The 17154-nt window shown below is 46.8% G+C and overlaps 2 protein-coding genes across 2 annotated transcripts in view; one reads left to right on the forward strand and one right to left on the reverse strand.

The window, feature by feature from the left end:
- The window catches only part of espl1 (extra spindle pole bodies like 1, separase), an 18135-nt gene extending 1466 nt beyond the window's left edge, over positions 1-16669 (reverse strand). Inside the window, exons 1-29 of the mRNA XM_080001141.1 lie at positions 16556-16669; positions 15393-15481; positions 14973-15275; positions 14147-14872; positions 13052-13153; positions 12782-12893; positions 12510-12637; positions 12101-12294; positions 11583-11825; positions 11306-11450; positions 10729-10888; positions 10353-10492; positions 9824-9958; positions 9622-9738; positions 9313-9484; positions 9056-9184; positions 8785-8941; positions 7185-7294; positions 5961-7102; positions 5414-5807; positions 5165-5287; positions 4202-4415; positions 3871-4073; positions 1682-1809; positions 1394-1516; positions 799-948; positions 536-700; positions 229-333; positions 1-100 (exon numbers count right to left, since the gene is read on the reverse strand). The exon at positions 1-100 is cut by the window's left edge and continues 16 nt beyond it. Of these exons, the coding sequence (XP_079857267.1) occupies positions 1-100; positions 229-333; positions 536-700; positions 799-948; positions 1394-1516; positions 1682-1809; positions 3871-4073; positions 4202-4415; positions 5165-5287; positions 5414-5807; positions 5961-7102; positions 7185-7294; positions 8785-8941; positions 9056-9184; positions 9313-9484; positions 9622-9738; positions 9824-9958; positions 10353-10492; positions 10729-10888; positions 11306-11450; positions 11583-11825; positions 12101-12294; positions 12510-12637; positions 12782-12893; positions 13052-13153; positions 14147-14872; positions 14973-15275; positions 15393-15473 (6001 nt within the window). The 5' untranslated portion in view covers positions 15474-15481; positions 16556-16669. The remainder of the gene's footprint in view (positions 101-228; positions 334-535; positions 701-798; positions 949-1393; positions 1517-1681; positions 1810-3870; positions 4074-4201; positions 4416-5164; positions 5288-5413; positions 5808-5960; positions 7103-7184; positions 7295-8784; positions 8942-9055; positions 9185-9312; positions 9485-9621; positions 9739-9823; positions 9959-10352; positions 10493-10728; positions 10889-11305; positions 11451-11582; positions 11826-12100; positions 12295-12509; positions 12638-12781; positions 12894-13051; positions 13154-14146; positions 14873-14972; positions 15276-15392; positions 15482-16555) is intronic.
- The window catches only part of LOC307230489 (zinc finger protein 385A-like), a 187547-nt gene that overhangs the window by 41903 nt on the left and 128490 nt on the right, over positions 1-17154 (forward strand). The window lies entirely within an intron of this gene.

The raw sequence follows: 17154 nt of genomic DNA on the forward strand, positions 1-17154 counted from the left end.
TGAAGCATTCCTGAGTATCTCCCAGATTGGCATCAGGGTCCAGTACGTAGAACACCTTCTTACTATCCACACCTTGTGTGAGGATGCCCTGGGGCTCAGACTGAGGGAGGAGAATTAAATTAGGCAATCGATTGCATCATTCTGATTCAAACACACTGTCATCTGGGCTATACAGAGCCATTAACAATCAACTCCCAAGCATCTTGAGAAAACACTCTCCAGCCTCACCCTCTTCTGGAGGCAGTGTCCCAGGAGTGAGTGCAGTGAGGGCATGCGGGTGACAGAGCACGGCTTCAGGCAGGGGATACTCTCCCATGGGAGCCTCTGGAGATGCTGCGGCAGCGACAGGACAAACTATTACAGAGCAGCATCCCAGCATCCAACTGGTCACATTTTGACTGAAGTTTTCGTCATGGTTCAGATCTCAAAAGAATCATCAGTAAATATTGTCAAACAAGCAACACTGTGATATACTGATTTACGGTGCATCCGGCCCAGCTTTATTTTGAGGGAGACAAAAATAAAAGAAGCAAACCTTGTCCAGGATGAGAACTAAATGGCCCTTGGGTTCCTCTCTCTTTGCCAGGTAAGACACAGCGGTCTGTAGCAGCTCATCTCCCTTCTTCCCCCACTGGGAAACTCCCAGAGCAAACATTCTGAGTTCTTCTTTGGAAAGTAAAGGAGATCCGGACAGCACCACCTAGAATAGACATCGACACCGTGAGCTACTGCCCAACTGATGATTCTGTTTCTGATTCAGTGTACGGGGTTGAACTTGTTCGTGGAGGGTGAGAGTACCTTCAGCACTTCCTCGCTGGCGTCCAGTCCCTGGGCAGACAAGGCCTCGTGTAGGCGCTTGGCTTGCGTGGACAGCTCAGGGTCAGAGGTCAGCGGCAGAAGGCAGCTCTTCCAGCAGCCCAGCAGGCCCTCCATTTTCTCTAACAGGCGCTGAGAGGAAAGATACAAGGGAGCTCATGGTTGAGATTGTTTTCCATAATGTCCTCAGAGATGATCGCTAGCGTGCAGCCCATGAGGTGGAGCGCATCGCCCTGGGAGAAAACACAAAGCCCCTCACTCTCCTGATAACTGCATGACGGAGTGGGGCCCAGACGGCCACACGCCGTGAGTGTGACTAAGAAGTATTCGCACTAGAGTGCTTTGAGTGGTGGTCGGGGCGCAGGGCTAGACCATAATGGTTCCCCCTGCTGGCAAACCACTTTTCCTGTGTAAAAATGATTTAAAAGTAATGCTGAATCCCAAAGCAACAAGGGGGGGGGGCAGCAAAACAACATCGAGGTTGTAGGGGCGCCAACACAAACACCATCCTTTTTTTTTTTTTTTTAATTATTATTTTGGGGTAAAATAAAACGTAAACAAAAAAGGTAGAATTTACCTCCACACGGGAATCCAGCGCCCTGCGGCCCTCCCACCACTTGGCTTTCTCAGCGATGGAGCTCACGACCTTCTGTTCTGCCTGGATACAGTCCATCTCCTGGACCAGCCGACCGACAGGATCCTTCAGAAGAAGGATGAAAAAAAAAAAAATGAGAGGAATTCACAAATTCTAATTTCTCAACCAAGGAGGCGAAATGAGTAAAGCATTAAACATATTGGGGGTCATTTGCTGAGCTTTTCAGTTACTTATTGTCATTCTATCAAGACCAAACGCTGGGCCGCTCACCGGCAGGTGGGATGTGGGGATGTGAACAGTGACGGGAGGAGACCCCCTCTCAAGACGGGACAATAGTATGGTGTCCCCAGTCTCCCCAGGTTTGATTCCCACCACGGATAGCACACACACAGTCACACCTGGAAAGGAAAGGGGTCAGATGAACAAAACTAAATATCACCTGGATGTAATTCATGGATCAGCCATTTTATAGACTAGCATTTTTACTCGGAAATTGTGGTACTCTGAGGCCTCCGGTTGGGTTTGACCCCAGGCTACGAGGAAACAGAGTCACAGATTCAATTGTATAAAATAAACCAGATGTGGTTTGTTTCGAGCCTAGCACATGCACCTCAATGAATAACTAACATTCCGCACTACATGATGGTCTACTTGCATCGAGTAACAGACCTGCCAAGCTTGGGAAAATATTTGAAATACCCTGACAGTGTAATTGGGTGTCTGCGTGGTGTTTGAGTTCCTGCAGCTAAATGACTCCATCAGTTATTCATACTGTAATCACACCGTATGCGAGATACTATGGCTGAGTATATACAGCACAGGTACTCCTCACTTAACGACACCGGTCACATCTGGCATTTGTCATTAGCGGGAAAGGTAACACCTGGGTTTCAGTAGTAGTCGAACCTTTCATCACGAGCAGAGCTCATGCACTACGAACCAGAGCAGATGCGTCGCTGTAGTGACAGCGGTAGATGCACCATTTATCTAATCTTCTTTGTTTACCTTGAAGTCCTTTGACATTTCACTGAATATATGTATGAAAGCATGTCTATGTATGTGACGAATAAGGCTCTTGAATCTTGAAGAACCTCTAAACAGTTGACATTTTCTTACTGTTTTCATCGAGCGTCAACGACGCAACTTGGTTACATTACTTTCGTATCGGGTTTGAGAATCAGAGCGTTTTCACGAATACGAGTACATGAGCACTGTATCAGGCTGTTAATTTGGCTGGCACACTGATATATCTGACAGTGATCGGCCGGTCACTGGTCATGCCCGATCAAGCTGAAAAGCGCCGATTCCGGTCAGTGGACGATCGATCGGTGCATCTCCATCACCAACGTTTTACATGTTAATGTTACGGTCACATTTTTGAGCTTCATTATTACTCTGGCACTTCCCAATTTACCTCAGCAAGGCGGTGTTACGCCTCAGTGCATGATAAAGTACAACTGCACGGGGTATCAGTGGATGTTAAGTGAGAGGAGAGGGAGGGGCTTATTGCGTGGTCGGTACTAGGCTTGGATAGATTTTCGGTTAAATCATCTATCGACTCCATTGATCGCGATTGACATTGATGACACACAGAGAGAGGGGGGTGTCTGTCCCTCTCCGCTCCGAGCTATGCAGTAACCACAGGTGATCGGGTCTCACTTTCCTTCTACAGTCACATACAGAGGCTTTGCGAGGGACAGGTGCACCCCAAAAAAATAAAAAATAAAAATAAAAATAAAAAGGTACATGGACTTCCAGCTCCAGTTCTTGGCATTTTGCCGCTCTGGGCAAACTAAGCAGCACAGCGCGGCGCTGATCACTGGGAGACACCCCGTCTGGGCGCCCGTGATCTGCACTCCACTGTGCGCACATCGCAGGTGTGCCAAGGTTCGAGGTTCATGAGGAATTCCTCATGAATATATCTCGCCCAGACAATCCGCTACCTCGACACGCATTTATAAAATCAAATTGAAACATTTCTTTTTAAAGCGTGCCCGATAAGAAGGGCACCATGGAGTCCATGGGGCAGGAGCTCTGACTTACTTATCTCATCTCTTAATTTAGCCAAATTACTTTGTTTTTGTGTAAATAATTTACTTGATAATAATAAACCCCGCAATCTGGAACGGGGAGACCGTGTTTGCCACATTACATTACGTCCTATGCGCGCACACCGCACCGCACTCACACCCCCGATAAAATTGTATATATCGCCTGTCGCTGCCCCCCAGCGACTGGGATTTTGCATGATTGCCCCGAGTCTAGTGATTACATGACTACTCACTGCATCACCACATGCACCAAAGCTGGCCAAAATGCCCCAAATGAGCAAGAGCATGCCCGTTTAATAACCAGTTGATGAGATAACATTGTATGAAAAGATCGTAATTAAATGTAACAGCATATGACAGGCACATCTTACTTGTGTTGTCCTGATAAAAACTTTTTTTTTTTTTTACCTGAGGGAAGGTCTTGAAGTTGTTGCATGAACTCCTTGCTGTGGTTCTGGGGGAAGGTATCAGGATTGGTAGCAGTAAAGGAAAAAAGGTTCTCCAGCTCGAGAAATCTGTGCTTCAGACGCGTTTCGGATTTTGCTGAAAGCTCATCTAGAGTCAGAGTGGCCATCTTATCTGCAAGAGCATTGGAAGTCTTCTTCAGGTTCCTGTTTGGAGTCAGAGGGAAAAATCACAATGGTGGTCATGGAGACATTTTTCACAAAACTTAAAACGTTTCAAAGCATCAGAATAAATACGACCAATATACAAGAGAGAAGGCGTGACAAATGCTTACTTGAGCTGACTGGACAGATGCCTGATCATGTTATGACGGTTAGTGACACCCAGGGACTGGGTATGGAGCATCGCTGTGGTAACCGGGTCCTGTTGTCCCAGGGTCAAGGCCAGAAGACCACAGAGGCTGGGATACAGGGCTGATGGGGGGGAGTGATGAAGGGCCAACCAGGAACAACGCAGCAGAGACTGAATAGCTTCCAAGGAAAGAGTGTCTGAAAGGGGAAACGAGAGAAACAGGATGAGGTACGAGGTACGAGTGTAGGGCGACTCACAATTTTGTCAGTCAAATTTGAATATTTGAAGTCGAGATAGGTGGCCGCTTCGGGAGCCATCCTGGGGGGGGGGGGGGGGGGGGGGGAGCGATCGGGCCGCATTTTATCGCACCCGTCTCCCTCCCTGGCGGTACAGACGATGAGCACGCCAGAGATGAGGTGCCCGCAATGGGCGCGCCACAACAACTCCCCTTATTTTATAATTCCTCATTGAAATGTGTGTCCCTGTGCACTATGTCCCTGTGTACTATGTAAGCTTTCATCTGTTTTATCCTGTTATTGTAAAGGACACAGACTGAATTTAAAAAAAAAACATTTTTTTTAATAAAATTTTAATTAAAAGACTCATCGACTTGAAGAATCTCAGTCGACTGACAGAGTTTTGAATGTTGAGAGTGAGAGAATGCTTTTTATTATGGTCTCTATAATTAAAGTCTTGAGACGATAATATGAGAAATGGAATTCACAATTATTTCTTGTCATGCTGACAACTAGCGTAAGCAAATTTTACCGTATTTGGCATTCCTTTCGAAAATGCAGAAGCACCATTTTTTTAACATGGAATTCATGTATACGGTGAAATACAACTTCACACATGAATATCTCTTATGGAATAGACAACTGAAAAACATGGCTGTGTTGCAGTTGATGGAGACGGGGTTTAAGTGACCGAGCAGGGCGATGCTTACCTGGCCAGGTGTCTGAAGTAGACAAGGGATCTTGCAGACCTATCACGTGGCCTCTGCTTCTCAGTTTCGAGAGAGTGACTCTCTCTAAATCACCACACAGGTCCCTTCGAAGGACCTCCGTGTCTAGACACCGGAGAATGCAGATAAGGAGATTAAGTTTCTAACACGGCAACTCAAAACTGGCTCATATTCCAATATGTGTAAGCTGTCTCAAACCCTCAATTGTGCAAATGGCAATAGTGTCCATACTTGATGCAGCATTCTCGTCAATCTCAGCGTCTGACGTCCGAAGACACTCAATGCTACTGTCAAGAGTTCCGCTTTGCTCTTCTTCTATGGCACGCATTTTCTCCGGCTCCTCGTTCATAGTCTCTTTCAGCATCCTCCTTCCTCTGCCCCGCCTCGCCGGGGCGGGCTGGGGTCCGGCATCCCCGTCGTCCCCAGAAGAGGCGGACGCAGGGAGAGCAGTACTCTTCTTACGCCGGCTCTGAGTTTTGGGAGGGGCCTCGTGCGCAGGCGGCTCCGGGGCCGTTCTGGACTTGCGGATAGACCTCGCCGCAGGCGCACGTTTCACGGTCTCCGTTTTGACATTGCGCTCTGCCTGGAGGTTAGCCTCTGTGTCGCTCTCGTCACTAAATTCCACCTGCATCAAAACATTATGTCCAGGGTAAATAAAAAAATAAAAACAAAATAAAAATCACGAGTCATACATTACAAATGAGATTAAAAGAAAAAAGGTACATGGCTTTGTTTTTAATAGAATAACTGGCTCTTTTGAAAAGATTTCCTGAAATACCTTAAAACGGCTTTTTCTGAGGCGTTTTGGAGCTGCTGGAGTGGGAGGAGCTTGAACTGGAGACAACTCTTCATAGATATGGAATTGCGGAGTAGGAGTGGCCTTTGACAGCCCCTTCTTCACCCGGGGAGGGGCTCGAACCCTGTGCACAGGAGTACAGGCCACAGTGGGCTCCTCTATGACGAAATCAAAAGAGCTGAGATCCCCAGCAGGTTGTCTGGCTTGAGTGGGTTTAAACATGATCGGTGTCATGGGGAAAAGGCTCCTTCCGCTTGATGATGAGGAGCTTGTCACTTTAATCTTGGGAGCTGCAACTTTACCTCTCGGTGCTTTTGTCTTGCTGGTAACGGAAGGGTCTTTGACCACCGCGTTCTGAAGCGAGTCTTGGAGAGGTTTCTTGGGTTTCACTTTGAGCACTTGCATGTCTTTGCATGGATTCCACATCCATGCGTCGGAGAAGAGCTCCTCTGGGGCACAGGTCCTCTTTGCAGCAAGTGCCAGCAGAGACGCTACAGCTTTGGCGGCTAGGAAGCCGGCTCTCAGAGGCCTCAGCTCCAGGGAAGGCTTGGAAGAAACAAAGGCCAGGCCAGCATTCAGAATATCCCACAATCCGTGGATCTTCTCATGCCTGGGCTCCAGCCCAGCAAGCACCATGCGGAGGTAGGCATCGCCCACCACATTGTCCATTAGAGAAGGTTCAGGGGGGGTCTTGCCAGGGCCAGCATGGGGAAAGAGCTTGGCCAGTTTTGTCGCAAGTTTGGCGGTGACACTCCTGCAGCGGGCTAACGTAGCCTTGTGAAGCTGCCGAAAGGCTTTAGCTTCAGTGGGATCCAGCAGGAGCACCAGAGCAGCCTTCACAGAAGCCCAGCGTGCGGTGACGTGGCCCAGACTGGGCTCAGAACAGCAGCGGCACTGGCAGTCGCCGTCATGGCCCAGGGAGGCGAGCCAGGAGCGGGGCGGAACTTTCAGCGGTGGGGAGCTGCACTGGTCCGTGTCCACCGCTTCCTTAGGGAACCTCCTGGTTCTGAGGAGACCGCTGCAGTCGTCCTCCAAGCACGGCAGAGGAGATGGACACTTCGGGGCTGGTCGGCCCTTTCTCGGCTTTATTTTCACCGTGGCCTTCTGTTCATTATTGGAAAAATCTGTGAGGAAAAAATGTTTAAAGTATTTTACTAGCTTGGTGAATGCGAAACATCTTCAGTCACACGGATGAAGTTGGCTTACCTGTAGAAAGCTCGAGAAGGTTCCTGACGCTGTCCAAATCAAATCCGCTTTCCTCTCGCTCCCCCTTCATCAACTCTAGCTCTGCCTTCACCACCAACAGCTCAGCACATCTAAAGGATATATGAGAAATGGTAAATACCAATTAGATGGCATTTACTTTGTTGGGCTTCAAAGAGGAGCTATTATGAAACTCACCCTTTCAATGCTTGTGTACATACATTTGGGTCTCTGATGGGACACACAAACTGTGAAATATGACAACCCGTTTCTCCAAACAAACCAATAAACAAGGTTTTTAATCGTAGATGCATTTTTAAATTTTGGACATTTAAATGAAATCACTGCGTACCCCCTGATCCTAACCTGGCAAATCGACTCAATCGCAAATGTGTATTAGTCTGGAATCTCTCTATTCATTTTTCGATCTCCAAAGGGTGTCACCAACCGGCGCAGACCCAGTAGGACAGACCTACTAAATAAACATGTAAAAATAAAATCTAAACGTAAATTAATATATCAATGTGTGACGTAGCGCTGAGCAAGTGAGTAGGTCAATTTAACTTTCGCCAAACCCTATCAGAAGTACAGCAAAACATCTTTCTTATCAACAAAAGCTTTTTAGAGAAAACATAGCATCCAGATTGTTTAATATTGTCGTGATAGCAGATTCAACAGTTTACGTAATGTACTGTAAGAAAATGCCTCAACGGCTCTCCTCTGCATTGTATCAAACCCGATATTAGATAAATGGTCGTGATTGGCCCGACCCTGGCAAGGTCGGGTGTTGAATGGGTTGTGGCCAGACGTATTCTACTGAGGAAATAGTACATGGATGCAGATTCGTCTGCAACAAAATGTCAGAACAAAACTTTAAATGAGGCGTTGTACATCTACTATGTGAAGATTCAGCAACTGGATTGCTTATTTCTCACCTCAAATTTGTTCAGAAATAGATTTTGGTGGACTGCAGGGGTGTGAATCTCTCCCTCATAAGACGATCCGATACATGGGCTACGATACTATCTGATACAGCGCTTAACATTTGTTTAATGTAGATATTCATTTTCCATTATAAATGAAAATAAGCAAATTCTATACACACACGCGCACACACACACACACACACACACAGGGTTCAAGGGCATGAAAGTAAAATGACTTGTAACGTTAGAGCAGTGAGTCTTCCGCAGCAGCTCAGCCTATACTAACTTAAAATGAGCAGCAAAGCTTCAGTCAACCATTACACCCCTACCGGACTGATGAGATGAAATTAGTGAACGTTTACATACTTCATTCAACGGAACGCGGAGTAAAACTCAAACCCTATCGTCTCACAGAACTAGGGGCCTCAGGAGGGTGGCTCCTCCCAACAAAAACAGCCTGCTTTGGAACAGCATGGGTTAGAGCCATGTTAGAATGGCTAGAATGCATGATTTGGGTGGCATTTTCAGCAATAAAAAAATAAAAACAATAAAGCGTTTTGGGGGCGACCTATATTAACTTGTGTAAAAAGTAGCATAGGCTCCCTTTAAAACAAGATTTTATTGGAAGATTCAAAAGGGACCAATACAGCCAATATGTCAAATGTACATATACATACTGGCTGACGGCCTTAAGCTTGGTGGCCAACTTCAGAGCTTCAAGGCATTGAAGCTTGGCGTCGTGCACGGCCCCAGTCCTGCTTCTCGCAGCTACCATCTTCAGAGAGCATCCTAGCAGCTCGGACAGCAGCTGCCACTTCACCACCAGGTTATCCCCTACCCCCACACACAGTGGGAGAGAAAAACAATGACACCAGGCACCAGAAGTAGAGGAGAATGGCAGTTTGCCATTAACAACAGCGATAAAAAGGTAAGTAAATTAACACCTACCTTGGTCAATGAAGCGCATGTCTGCACTACTGCTGGAAGTCCCAAATATTCCCTTTCCCACTAAAGTGACAAGCAGGCTGCTGAAGAGCTTCAGACTCTCATACAAGGCAGTGTGGGGGTTGGTAAAACCTATTATATGAACGCAAAGGTTAAGACCTTGTTGCACAATGTCATTAACTGTACCCACAATAGACAAAAAGTTAATTTGCAGGAAACCCAAATGCCAATGTCTCTGGGACCAGAGAGTGTTCGCTAACCGTGCTGGGTGACACACTGGCGCAGGTCTTGTGGCAGTTCGGCCGTGTCCAGGCTGAGATATGAGCTGCAGGTCTGCAGCGCTCGAGCCCGCAGCAGGTACCAGCTCTTGGATTGCCTCGGCTCATTCACCTCTTTAAGAACCTCACACAAATACGGCACCCCATCTACCACCTGAGGTACAGGTGAGATTAAGAGGCAGTTAGTAAGTTTCTGTCAAATATGAGGTCACCGTTTCCTCGCATTAACACATCTACATGGAGTTTAAGGTAAACGTTGTCGTTTTTACGTGGACGCATGTATCGGCTTGCCTGTCCAGTGCTGTAGCAGCACTGAGCTTTCAGTAGAATGGCAAGCATAGCAAGAGGTGAAGGACCTTCAGCAGTGGTGTCTTTTGCAAGGAACTGCTCCGCTTGCCCTAGCTGGTCCTACAACGAGAGTTTGTTGTGCTCAGAAATCCCATCAACAATTATCATATCACAACATATGACTCACACTCACACTCAGCATTACCTCAGCTAGCTCAGGAGATCCCAGATCTAGGAGAAGCATAGCAGATTGGCAGAGGGAGTTCGCACATCCTTGGGGATCAGCGAGGTGACGGGCCAGCCCAAGCGCCTGCTGGTAAGCTTCTAGAGCCCTCAGAGACTACACAGAGGAGAGAAAAAAACACTTCACACAATACTCTTAAAATTAATTAAAGAATGGCACAGAATGAGATTTCAAGGGCATGATTATAGACTGAGAAAAGCTAATGGTTTAAACGGCTTCCATCGTCCAATTTGACTTCCTGCTTTCCCCGCAATTGTTCTCCAAAATAAAAACACGGTTGGAGTTAATTAACGAACACCAGTGATAAATCAAGCACTCACCAACACTAGCCAGTGTCAATAATGGAGAGCTAAATAGAAACGTCGCAACCACTTAAACATAATCTACATATTTATTGATAACGTATGATCTCTTTTCTATGGCGTTAAAAGAGACGAGGATGAAATAATTTCATGTCCTTGTTATTTTTGTAAAGAGCCTGTGTATATACCTTGCCCATGAGTTTGAAGAGTGCAGCAGTGAGGACGATGGAGCTGCAGGTCTGTTTGGGGTTTCTGACAGATGGCAGGTCTTGGTGCTGCAGAAGAGAAGACCAGATAGCCATGGCCCTCTCCAGAGGCTGGCAAAACTCTGAGGGGGAGGAGAAGCAAACAACAGCCACAACATTCAAGTTTAGGCAGGATAAATAATTGTAACCAAAAGCTACTTTGTAGAGCAAGATTAAGGCGCTTCATTTAGAGATTCAGACTTTGACCAATATGATCTAATAAGCAAACATGTATCGTGCAGCTGAAACATGTCGGGCTATCGTTTGTGAACATTATGCCAAATGGATTATTTTCAGAATATGAACCAGGGGCCCGTACTGTTCTGCGCAGCCAGGTTAAAATGCAGGCCCTCGTACACGGCGGTGCTGTCCTGGGTCTTCAGTTTATCTTCATAGTCCAGGTCGTTGGTTCCTATGGGAGTCACCAGAGACTGCGGCTGCTCACGCACGTCCTGCAGCCTCTTCTCCTTGTCAATGGCCTAAACAAGCAACACAAGACAATCATTCATTCAATCACACCAACATCCGTTACAAGATAAGGTAGTCATTTTGATCAGGGTCGATTTTCATCACGTGTTCAATGTTGAAAAGTCGTTTCTTGAAAATCTTCAAATAAACCACTGCAATGGCACATGCAAATTTTTAAACCTGGCCCTGCTCTCCCGCCCGCTCGGGATTGGGACGCAAACCCAAAATTGCCACATCTTTCCAGGTTTCATTAGCTGATACAACGACCAAATGCCACAGCATTTTAATGCATGTTCACAAAAGGTTTGAAGTTACCACGATAACCCCTATAACTAGCATACCGTACAATGATAATTTGCTGATGTATGTATATTATCTTTATTACATCACAACTCGGATTTGTGGGGGAAAAACTTGACAGCACCAACCTCCTGCAGGGTCTTCTCCAGGGTGCAGATGTAAAGCCAAAGCAGAGCGTGGGCTTGGTCATCCTTTAACCGGTCAACATTATCGGCCGTCTCCGGCTCCTCCTCCAGTAGCCGCAAAGCTTCGTGGATAAAATCAACCGCCATGCTGCGCAGCATGAAATAATAAAAACACATGACAGGCTGTGAGCAAGGATGGTCACCATGGCTTACTAATCTTGGATATAATCAACAAATCAAATACGGCGAAAAGTGTAGTGCCACCAGGTTCAGCTCCTACCAGTCAGTCTGCTCGCTGAAGTCCTGGAAACACACGACTTGGGCCATTTCGCACAGGTAGACGGCACGCAGGTGTGTGTGGCTGCTTTCTTCATGGCATATTTCCAGCAGGTCACAGAGTGTGTTGTAACGCTCCTGGCTGGTGTCCCCGGTCAACTCTTTGTAGGCACGCAGCTCTTCCTCCAACAGACGCAGAATCACACTCTCATCGGGACAATCTGAACCAAAACCATCCTGTATAGTCCTGGGAGTGGCACAATGACGACAAGGTAAAAAACTATTAGACAGACAAATTAAAAATATATTTTTTACATAATATTTCAACTTCAGAACCTGGGTCTCAGAAACAAAATGAAGTCAACCAAATCTATAGTGTATACATTTCTCAACCAACATACTATAATATACATGATAAACAAAAACGTTTGTTATCCAACCTCAATGATTTGCCAAGGTTTTATCACTGACCTACACAAGTCAAAATGTATTAACCAGTTGAATTCAGGGATGTGTCAGTACCTGAGCTGGATCCCTTCCTCGTTGGTGCGTGCCGCGTCAGCCTTCGTCTTCACCCAGAGAGAGATGGGCCCAGCCATGTGAGACAATATGTTTGGACCCAGGGCCTTCAACCACAGAATGATCCAGTCCAACGCTCTCTCCAGATGGCCGCCGCGACGGGAACTCTGAACGGCTAGCATGAACGGTCGGCTAAACTAGATGACAAGCACCAGAATGACAAATTGTTACACGTAAAAATATATTTATATTTTTTCCCTTATGGTCGTACACTAATTGCAAACTAGGCATAACTGAATGTACAATTTGCAGGTCCAAATCGAAACACAATTGAGATAACAAGCCGTTACAAATAAAGGTTACAGCCTGGATTTAAAAGTGAAAACCTGACACAATTCAACAGGTGACTCACTCGATCCATAGAAAGGGAGGCAGGGCATTTCTTGCGTAGTTCTTGACACAGGATCTCAACCAGAATGAAGGCTTGGTCGTAAAAGCGCCGGTTGTACAATCCACAGACCAAATTGCTCACGGCGGTCACTTTAACATCAACAAACAGCAGTGTGAAATGAGCCAAGCTATACTTCCTTCAATATCTCCACAAAAAATGCCAAAAGGACTCCAGAAAATATTTCAAAACAGAAATTAAACTTATTAAATGTTTATTGAGTCGTTGAGCGTCACCTGCATTGATGAAGGTGTCATCAGTAGATAGTTTGCGTAGTTCTATCATCATCCGTGCAGCTGTGGCCTGGCAGTACAACAGCACTCTCTCCAGTGTTTCACTGTTCTCCAGCTAGGAAGGAAAAAATAAAAAATAAAACTCAAATAAGTGCTTTAACTACCAATAGCCTGATGTGGTACATTGGGAAAAAAGTATGTTCACATCTATTCTGACTAAAGTAAAATTAAAAATTTCACTTGCTTTTATTTCTGTGGAGTTCTGTGTCTTACCATTGAGGCCAGCATGCTCTCATAAGCAAACCAAAACCCATGGTACATGCTGAAGCAAAGCGACTGTTGAAGTCCGTTTTCCTCAGTCTGGGATGCCATTTTCTGTTATGTGGTAATAAAACACATCGTTCATTTGGTCAGAAACAAGTTAAGACACTCAAAAGTCTGAGCAGTAGCATGAATTTATAGCATAGAAACAGCCTAGCATATTTTTAATGTTTGTTTTTGTTTTAATAGGGACCTATTAGGAAACTCACTTTTTCAGCGCTTGTGAAACTGTGTAATAAGACCACCCAGTCAGTTTTTTGTGAGCTGCCTGTTTCAGAAAGCATGTGATGAAACAAGCCGTCAAGCTTTGCGATCCCTTCCTACGTCACTTGGGTGCCTCAGTAGAATTAGAACCCCCCGCCCATTGGAGTAACTACACCCACAGCTGCAGAATAACAAGCACAGCCGGGAAATGCTCCGTTCGTTTCACACAGAGGCACAAAACTTTTAAAAGAAAGAGGAATTAATACCAACTGTCTATGATGGAAATGAAAATATTTAAAAAACAATTCTGCTGTGTGTATCTAATAAATTACGCGGTAGATACTGTAGGCTGCTGCACATGATCCGCCGTGCGATTTTCCCAACAAAACCAATAAATATAGTGTGTTTTTATTGTGGATGTATTTTTTTTTTTGACATTTACATGAAACAAAAAATCCCAGCATGGAGTATTGACAACAACACTGCAAGCTGCGATAAATTAGGCCTTGTACATCTAATGTGAGTCAAAATCCAGCCACTGGATCCAATTTGTTCACGAACAGGTGTTGGTGGACCGATAAGGTGAAATCAGTGAGCATTCACGGACTATATACAACGGAACCTGGAAGTAAAGCTCAAATCCCATTGGCTCACAAAACTAGGGGACTCAGGAGGGAAGCGCCACCAACAAGAACAGATCGCCCTGGAATAGGTGTGCAGAATGTGTTTCGGGAGACCTATATTAACTTATTCAAAAGTAGCATAATAAGCCCCCTTTAAACACACTTCAACTTGAATGAAATCAATAAGTTGTCTTTTGTCTTAAAAAGTAAGGACACACACCTTTTGTAGCCTTTTCATTATTAGTTCCTGGTGTTCCTCTAGAAATGAAAACCAGGCCAGGAGTACAGACCCACTCATCCTCTTGCACCGAGTACCTTCAACAGCCCACACCACCAGACTGCACCCCTCCAGGACGGCATGAGTGTCCTGGTGCCCCAATGTCGATGGGAGTGACCTCAGGGCTCGGGCACATTCTGTCAACACTTGGCCGGTCTCAATGTTTTTAGAGCAGTAAATATTTACAGCCCATCTGCCAAGCAACAAGGCTGTACCACGATAGTTATCGCAGTGTCTGAAGTTGCCCTCAGCTTCGTCAATCAGACTGGAAGCCAGGTCACAGTAGCCTGCCTTGCATAGCAGCTTTGCCGTCGTCAGTACGACACAAAGTGCTGGTAAATAAGGCTGATCCCCACTCCCATCTGCTCCTGTATGCCAACAGGTGTGGAAGACAGTGAGAGTTTCTTGAAGTACAAAGGAAGCGTCTTCTTTGGTCAGTGTCCCACAGCCCTTCTGGAACATGGTAAAGGCGTCCTCTGCGTACACTGGAGCTTTGGGGGAGGAGAGGGGCACTGTATTGTCCCGGTCCATCAACAGGAGGAACATCAGAGATTGCATTTGGGAGTGCAGTTTGTCTCTGGGATGCAGGGTAGTCTCATCTTTTGCAACAGACGGCCCTTTCCAAAGTACAGCGAAGCAGCAACGAGCAAGCACATTCAAGTCTTCAGTCTATCATTAGAGAGAGGAGAAAGAAAAAAAGTTAATGTTCACAGCAAAGAGTCAGTCATGTGACACACACACACACACACACTCTCACACTCACACTCACCTGCTGTTGACGATCAAGCCTGCCATACAGCAATCTTCCCAAATGACAACTAAGAGTGTAGACTCTCAGAGAGCTTAGTTTCTTGACAATGTGGAAGATTATCTTCTCCATGTAGAGGGGAGTTGTCTGGGCAACGTGCTCGCCAGAGACATCATAACAACAAAGGGCGACCTCAACTAATTTAAGCAGCTGGCCGATATGGTCCAAAGGTGGTGGTCCGACGTCAAGCTGCTGGTTGCAGGCCCTGATGATTCTGTCACCTAGGGTGCGACCTTGGAGCCCAGGGCCTTTCTTTAAATAGTCCTGTCACATTTGGGGAGGGGGGTAATGTCAGAAAGTGAATTCATCATAAACTATGACTCAATCTCAAGACAGCATGTGAAATGGAAGTGGACAAACAGTGAATAACTTCACGCTCACCTCAAGCTCGTCAAGTAAAAGGCAGGTTTCTTTCAGGGACGCTGTCCTTCGGACATAATCATCAACCTTTAGACACTTCATTATGCAACCTGTACAGGGCAATTCAAAAAAAAAAAAAACAGGGAAAAAAATAAAAAAATAAAATAACTTTGAACAAATGTGCCCCTTGCTTGAGCTGAAAACAATCTTTGGAATTAAACCGTTTGGAGTCTGCCGAAGGCAAATTAGCACCTGTAGTAATCTACACAAATGGGCTCAGTTTGGGTTAATTTAATCAGTCAGCATTAAGTGATACATGTCATTTGAGTCAGGGGAACATAAAGCCACAATCATGGATTTCCATTTGAATAAGCGTCTATCGCCGAAACACTAAAAGGTGTTTGAGCCCTTGGTCCAGCGATGAAAGCCCTCGCACCTGCGGTACTCTTGAGATACTGGGTGTCGGTGGCGACGTTCCCGGGTGGAGAGAAAACCACAACAAAACAAGGCGCGCACGCGTTTTTCCATCGCCGAGCAGCGGTTGGTCCAGCGGAGAGAGGCCGGGCGGAGCTGTGGCTACACGCGGGGACGTTTGGAGCGGGCCGACGGACGCCCGCCGACCGTGTCGGAAAATCGCGGACCCTTCCGTTAATCGCTCTCGTTTAGCGGGGGATCGGGGTTGGGAGGAGACCGAATGCCCGTCTGTCCGCCATCGGGCTTGTTTAGTGTGTCCCCGTCTCATTTTGAAACGATTGCGCGCAAACATAAACAACAAACAAACAAACAAACGAACAACAAGCTTAAAAAAAAGTTGAACGTGTCAGCGCGGTGGTCGTCCGTCCCTGAACGCAACCAGTGAATGTGGACGGAGGGCCACTCCAGCGCTGCCAACCGACCGACGTCACACACGCGACAACTGTCATGGATCTCTGGTACGTGAAGTACAAAAACACCGCGCACCCCCCCCCCCCACACACACACACACACACACACACAAAAGAAACCCCAAACAAAACTGAAATCTTTGAGACTTCCCACTTGAAGCCTTCCCTCCGGTCCAGCTTGGAGTCACTTGTAGGCATTGACTTCGTGGAGGCACGAAGCCGCAACTGGCTTGAGAAACAACGAGACGTCGCCTCTAACGTGGCGGTTAGTTCAACCAACAAGTCAACAGCGACACAGACCTCCTCGTCTTCCGACACGAGGAGTGGACCGCGGGGTCGTTGGGTCCGGGGCTCGCCGGTGGAATTCGGCGGACTCCTTCCGCGGCAGCCGGGCAAGCCTCCGCGTTCGCTTTACGCGTGATAGCGTAACAAACGGGGGGGGTTCGAAGCCGAAGCGTACCTCACTGCCGGTCGTCGCAGCGGAGGGCGAACGCCGAATCCGTTTAGAGACGCGTGGCGCCCGGTTCCAAACGAGCGGCGGCCGCTGCTGCTCCTGACGCCGGGGCGCCCGCTCCGAGGCTTTTTTTGAAAGCGGGACTCCCGAGTGCGAGCCAATCGGGAGGCGCTTCCGGGAAGTCCCGGATGTGGGTTTTTTTTTCTGGGAGATGTAGTTCAAATGGCTCACGTTCGCCCCGTAGCAACGCTAAATGTTAATGTGGGAAAAAATATACATCTTGATCAATTTGGGTCCCCGGGAGGAGTGCCGCCATGCTTCAAGTACAAGGCTGTATGATGAAAGTCACAGTGGCCCTATTTGAATTGATACTGACGCGACCGGCGCATGGTATGAGTGCGTCCGGGGAGCTCGGCCCAAGCGTCAATATGAGGAATTTGGAGGG

Source organism: Zeus faber, assembly GCF_960531495.2.
Source record: "Zeus faber genome assembly, chromosome: 5".
In the NCBI taxonomy this organism is placed as follows: domain Eukaryota; kingdom Metazoa; phylum Chordata; class Actinopteri; order Zeiformes; family Zeidae; genus Zeus; species Zeus faber.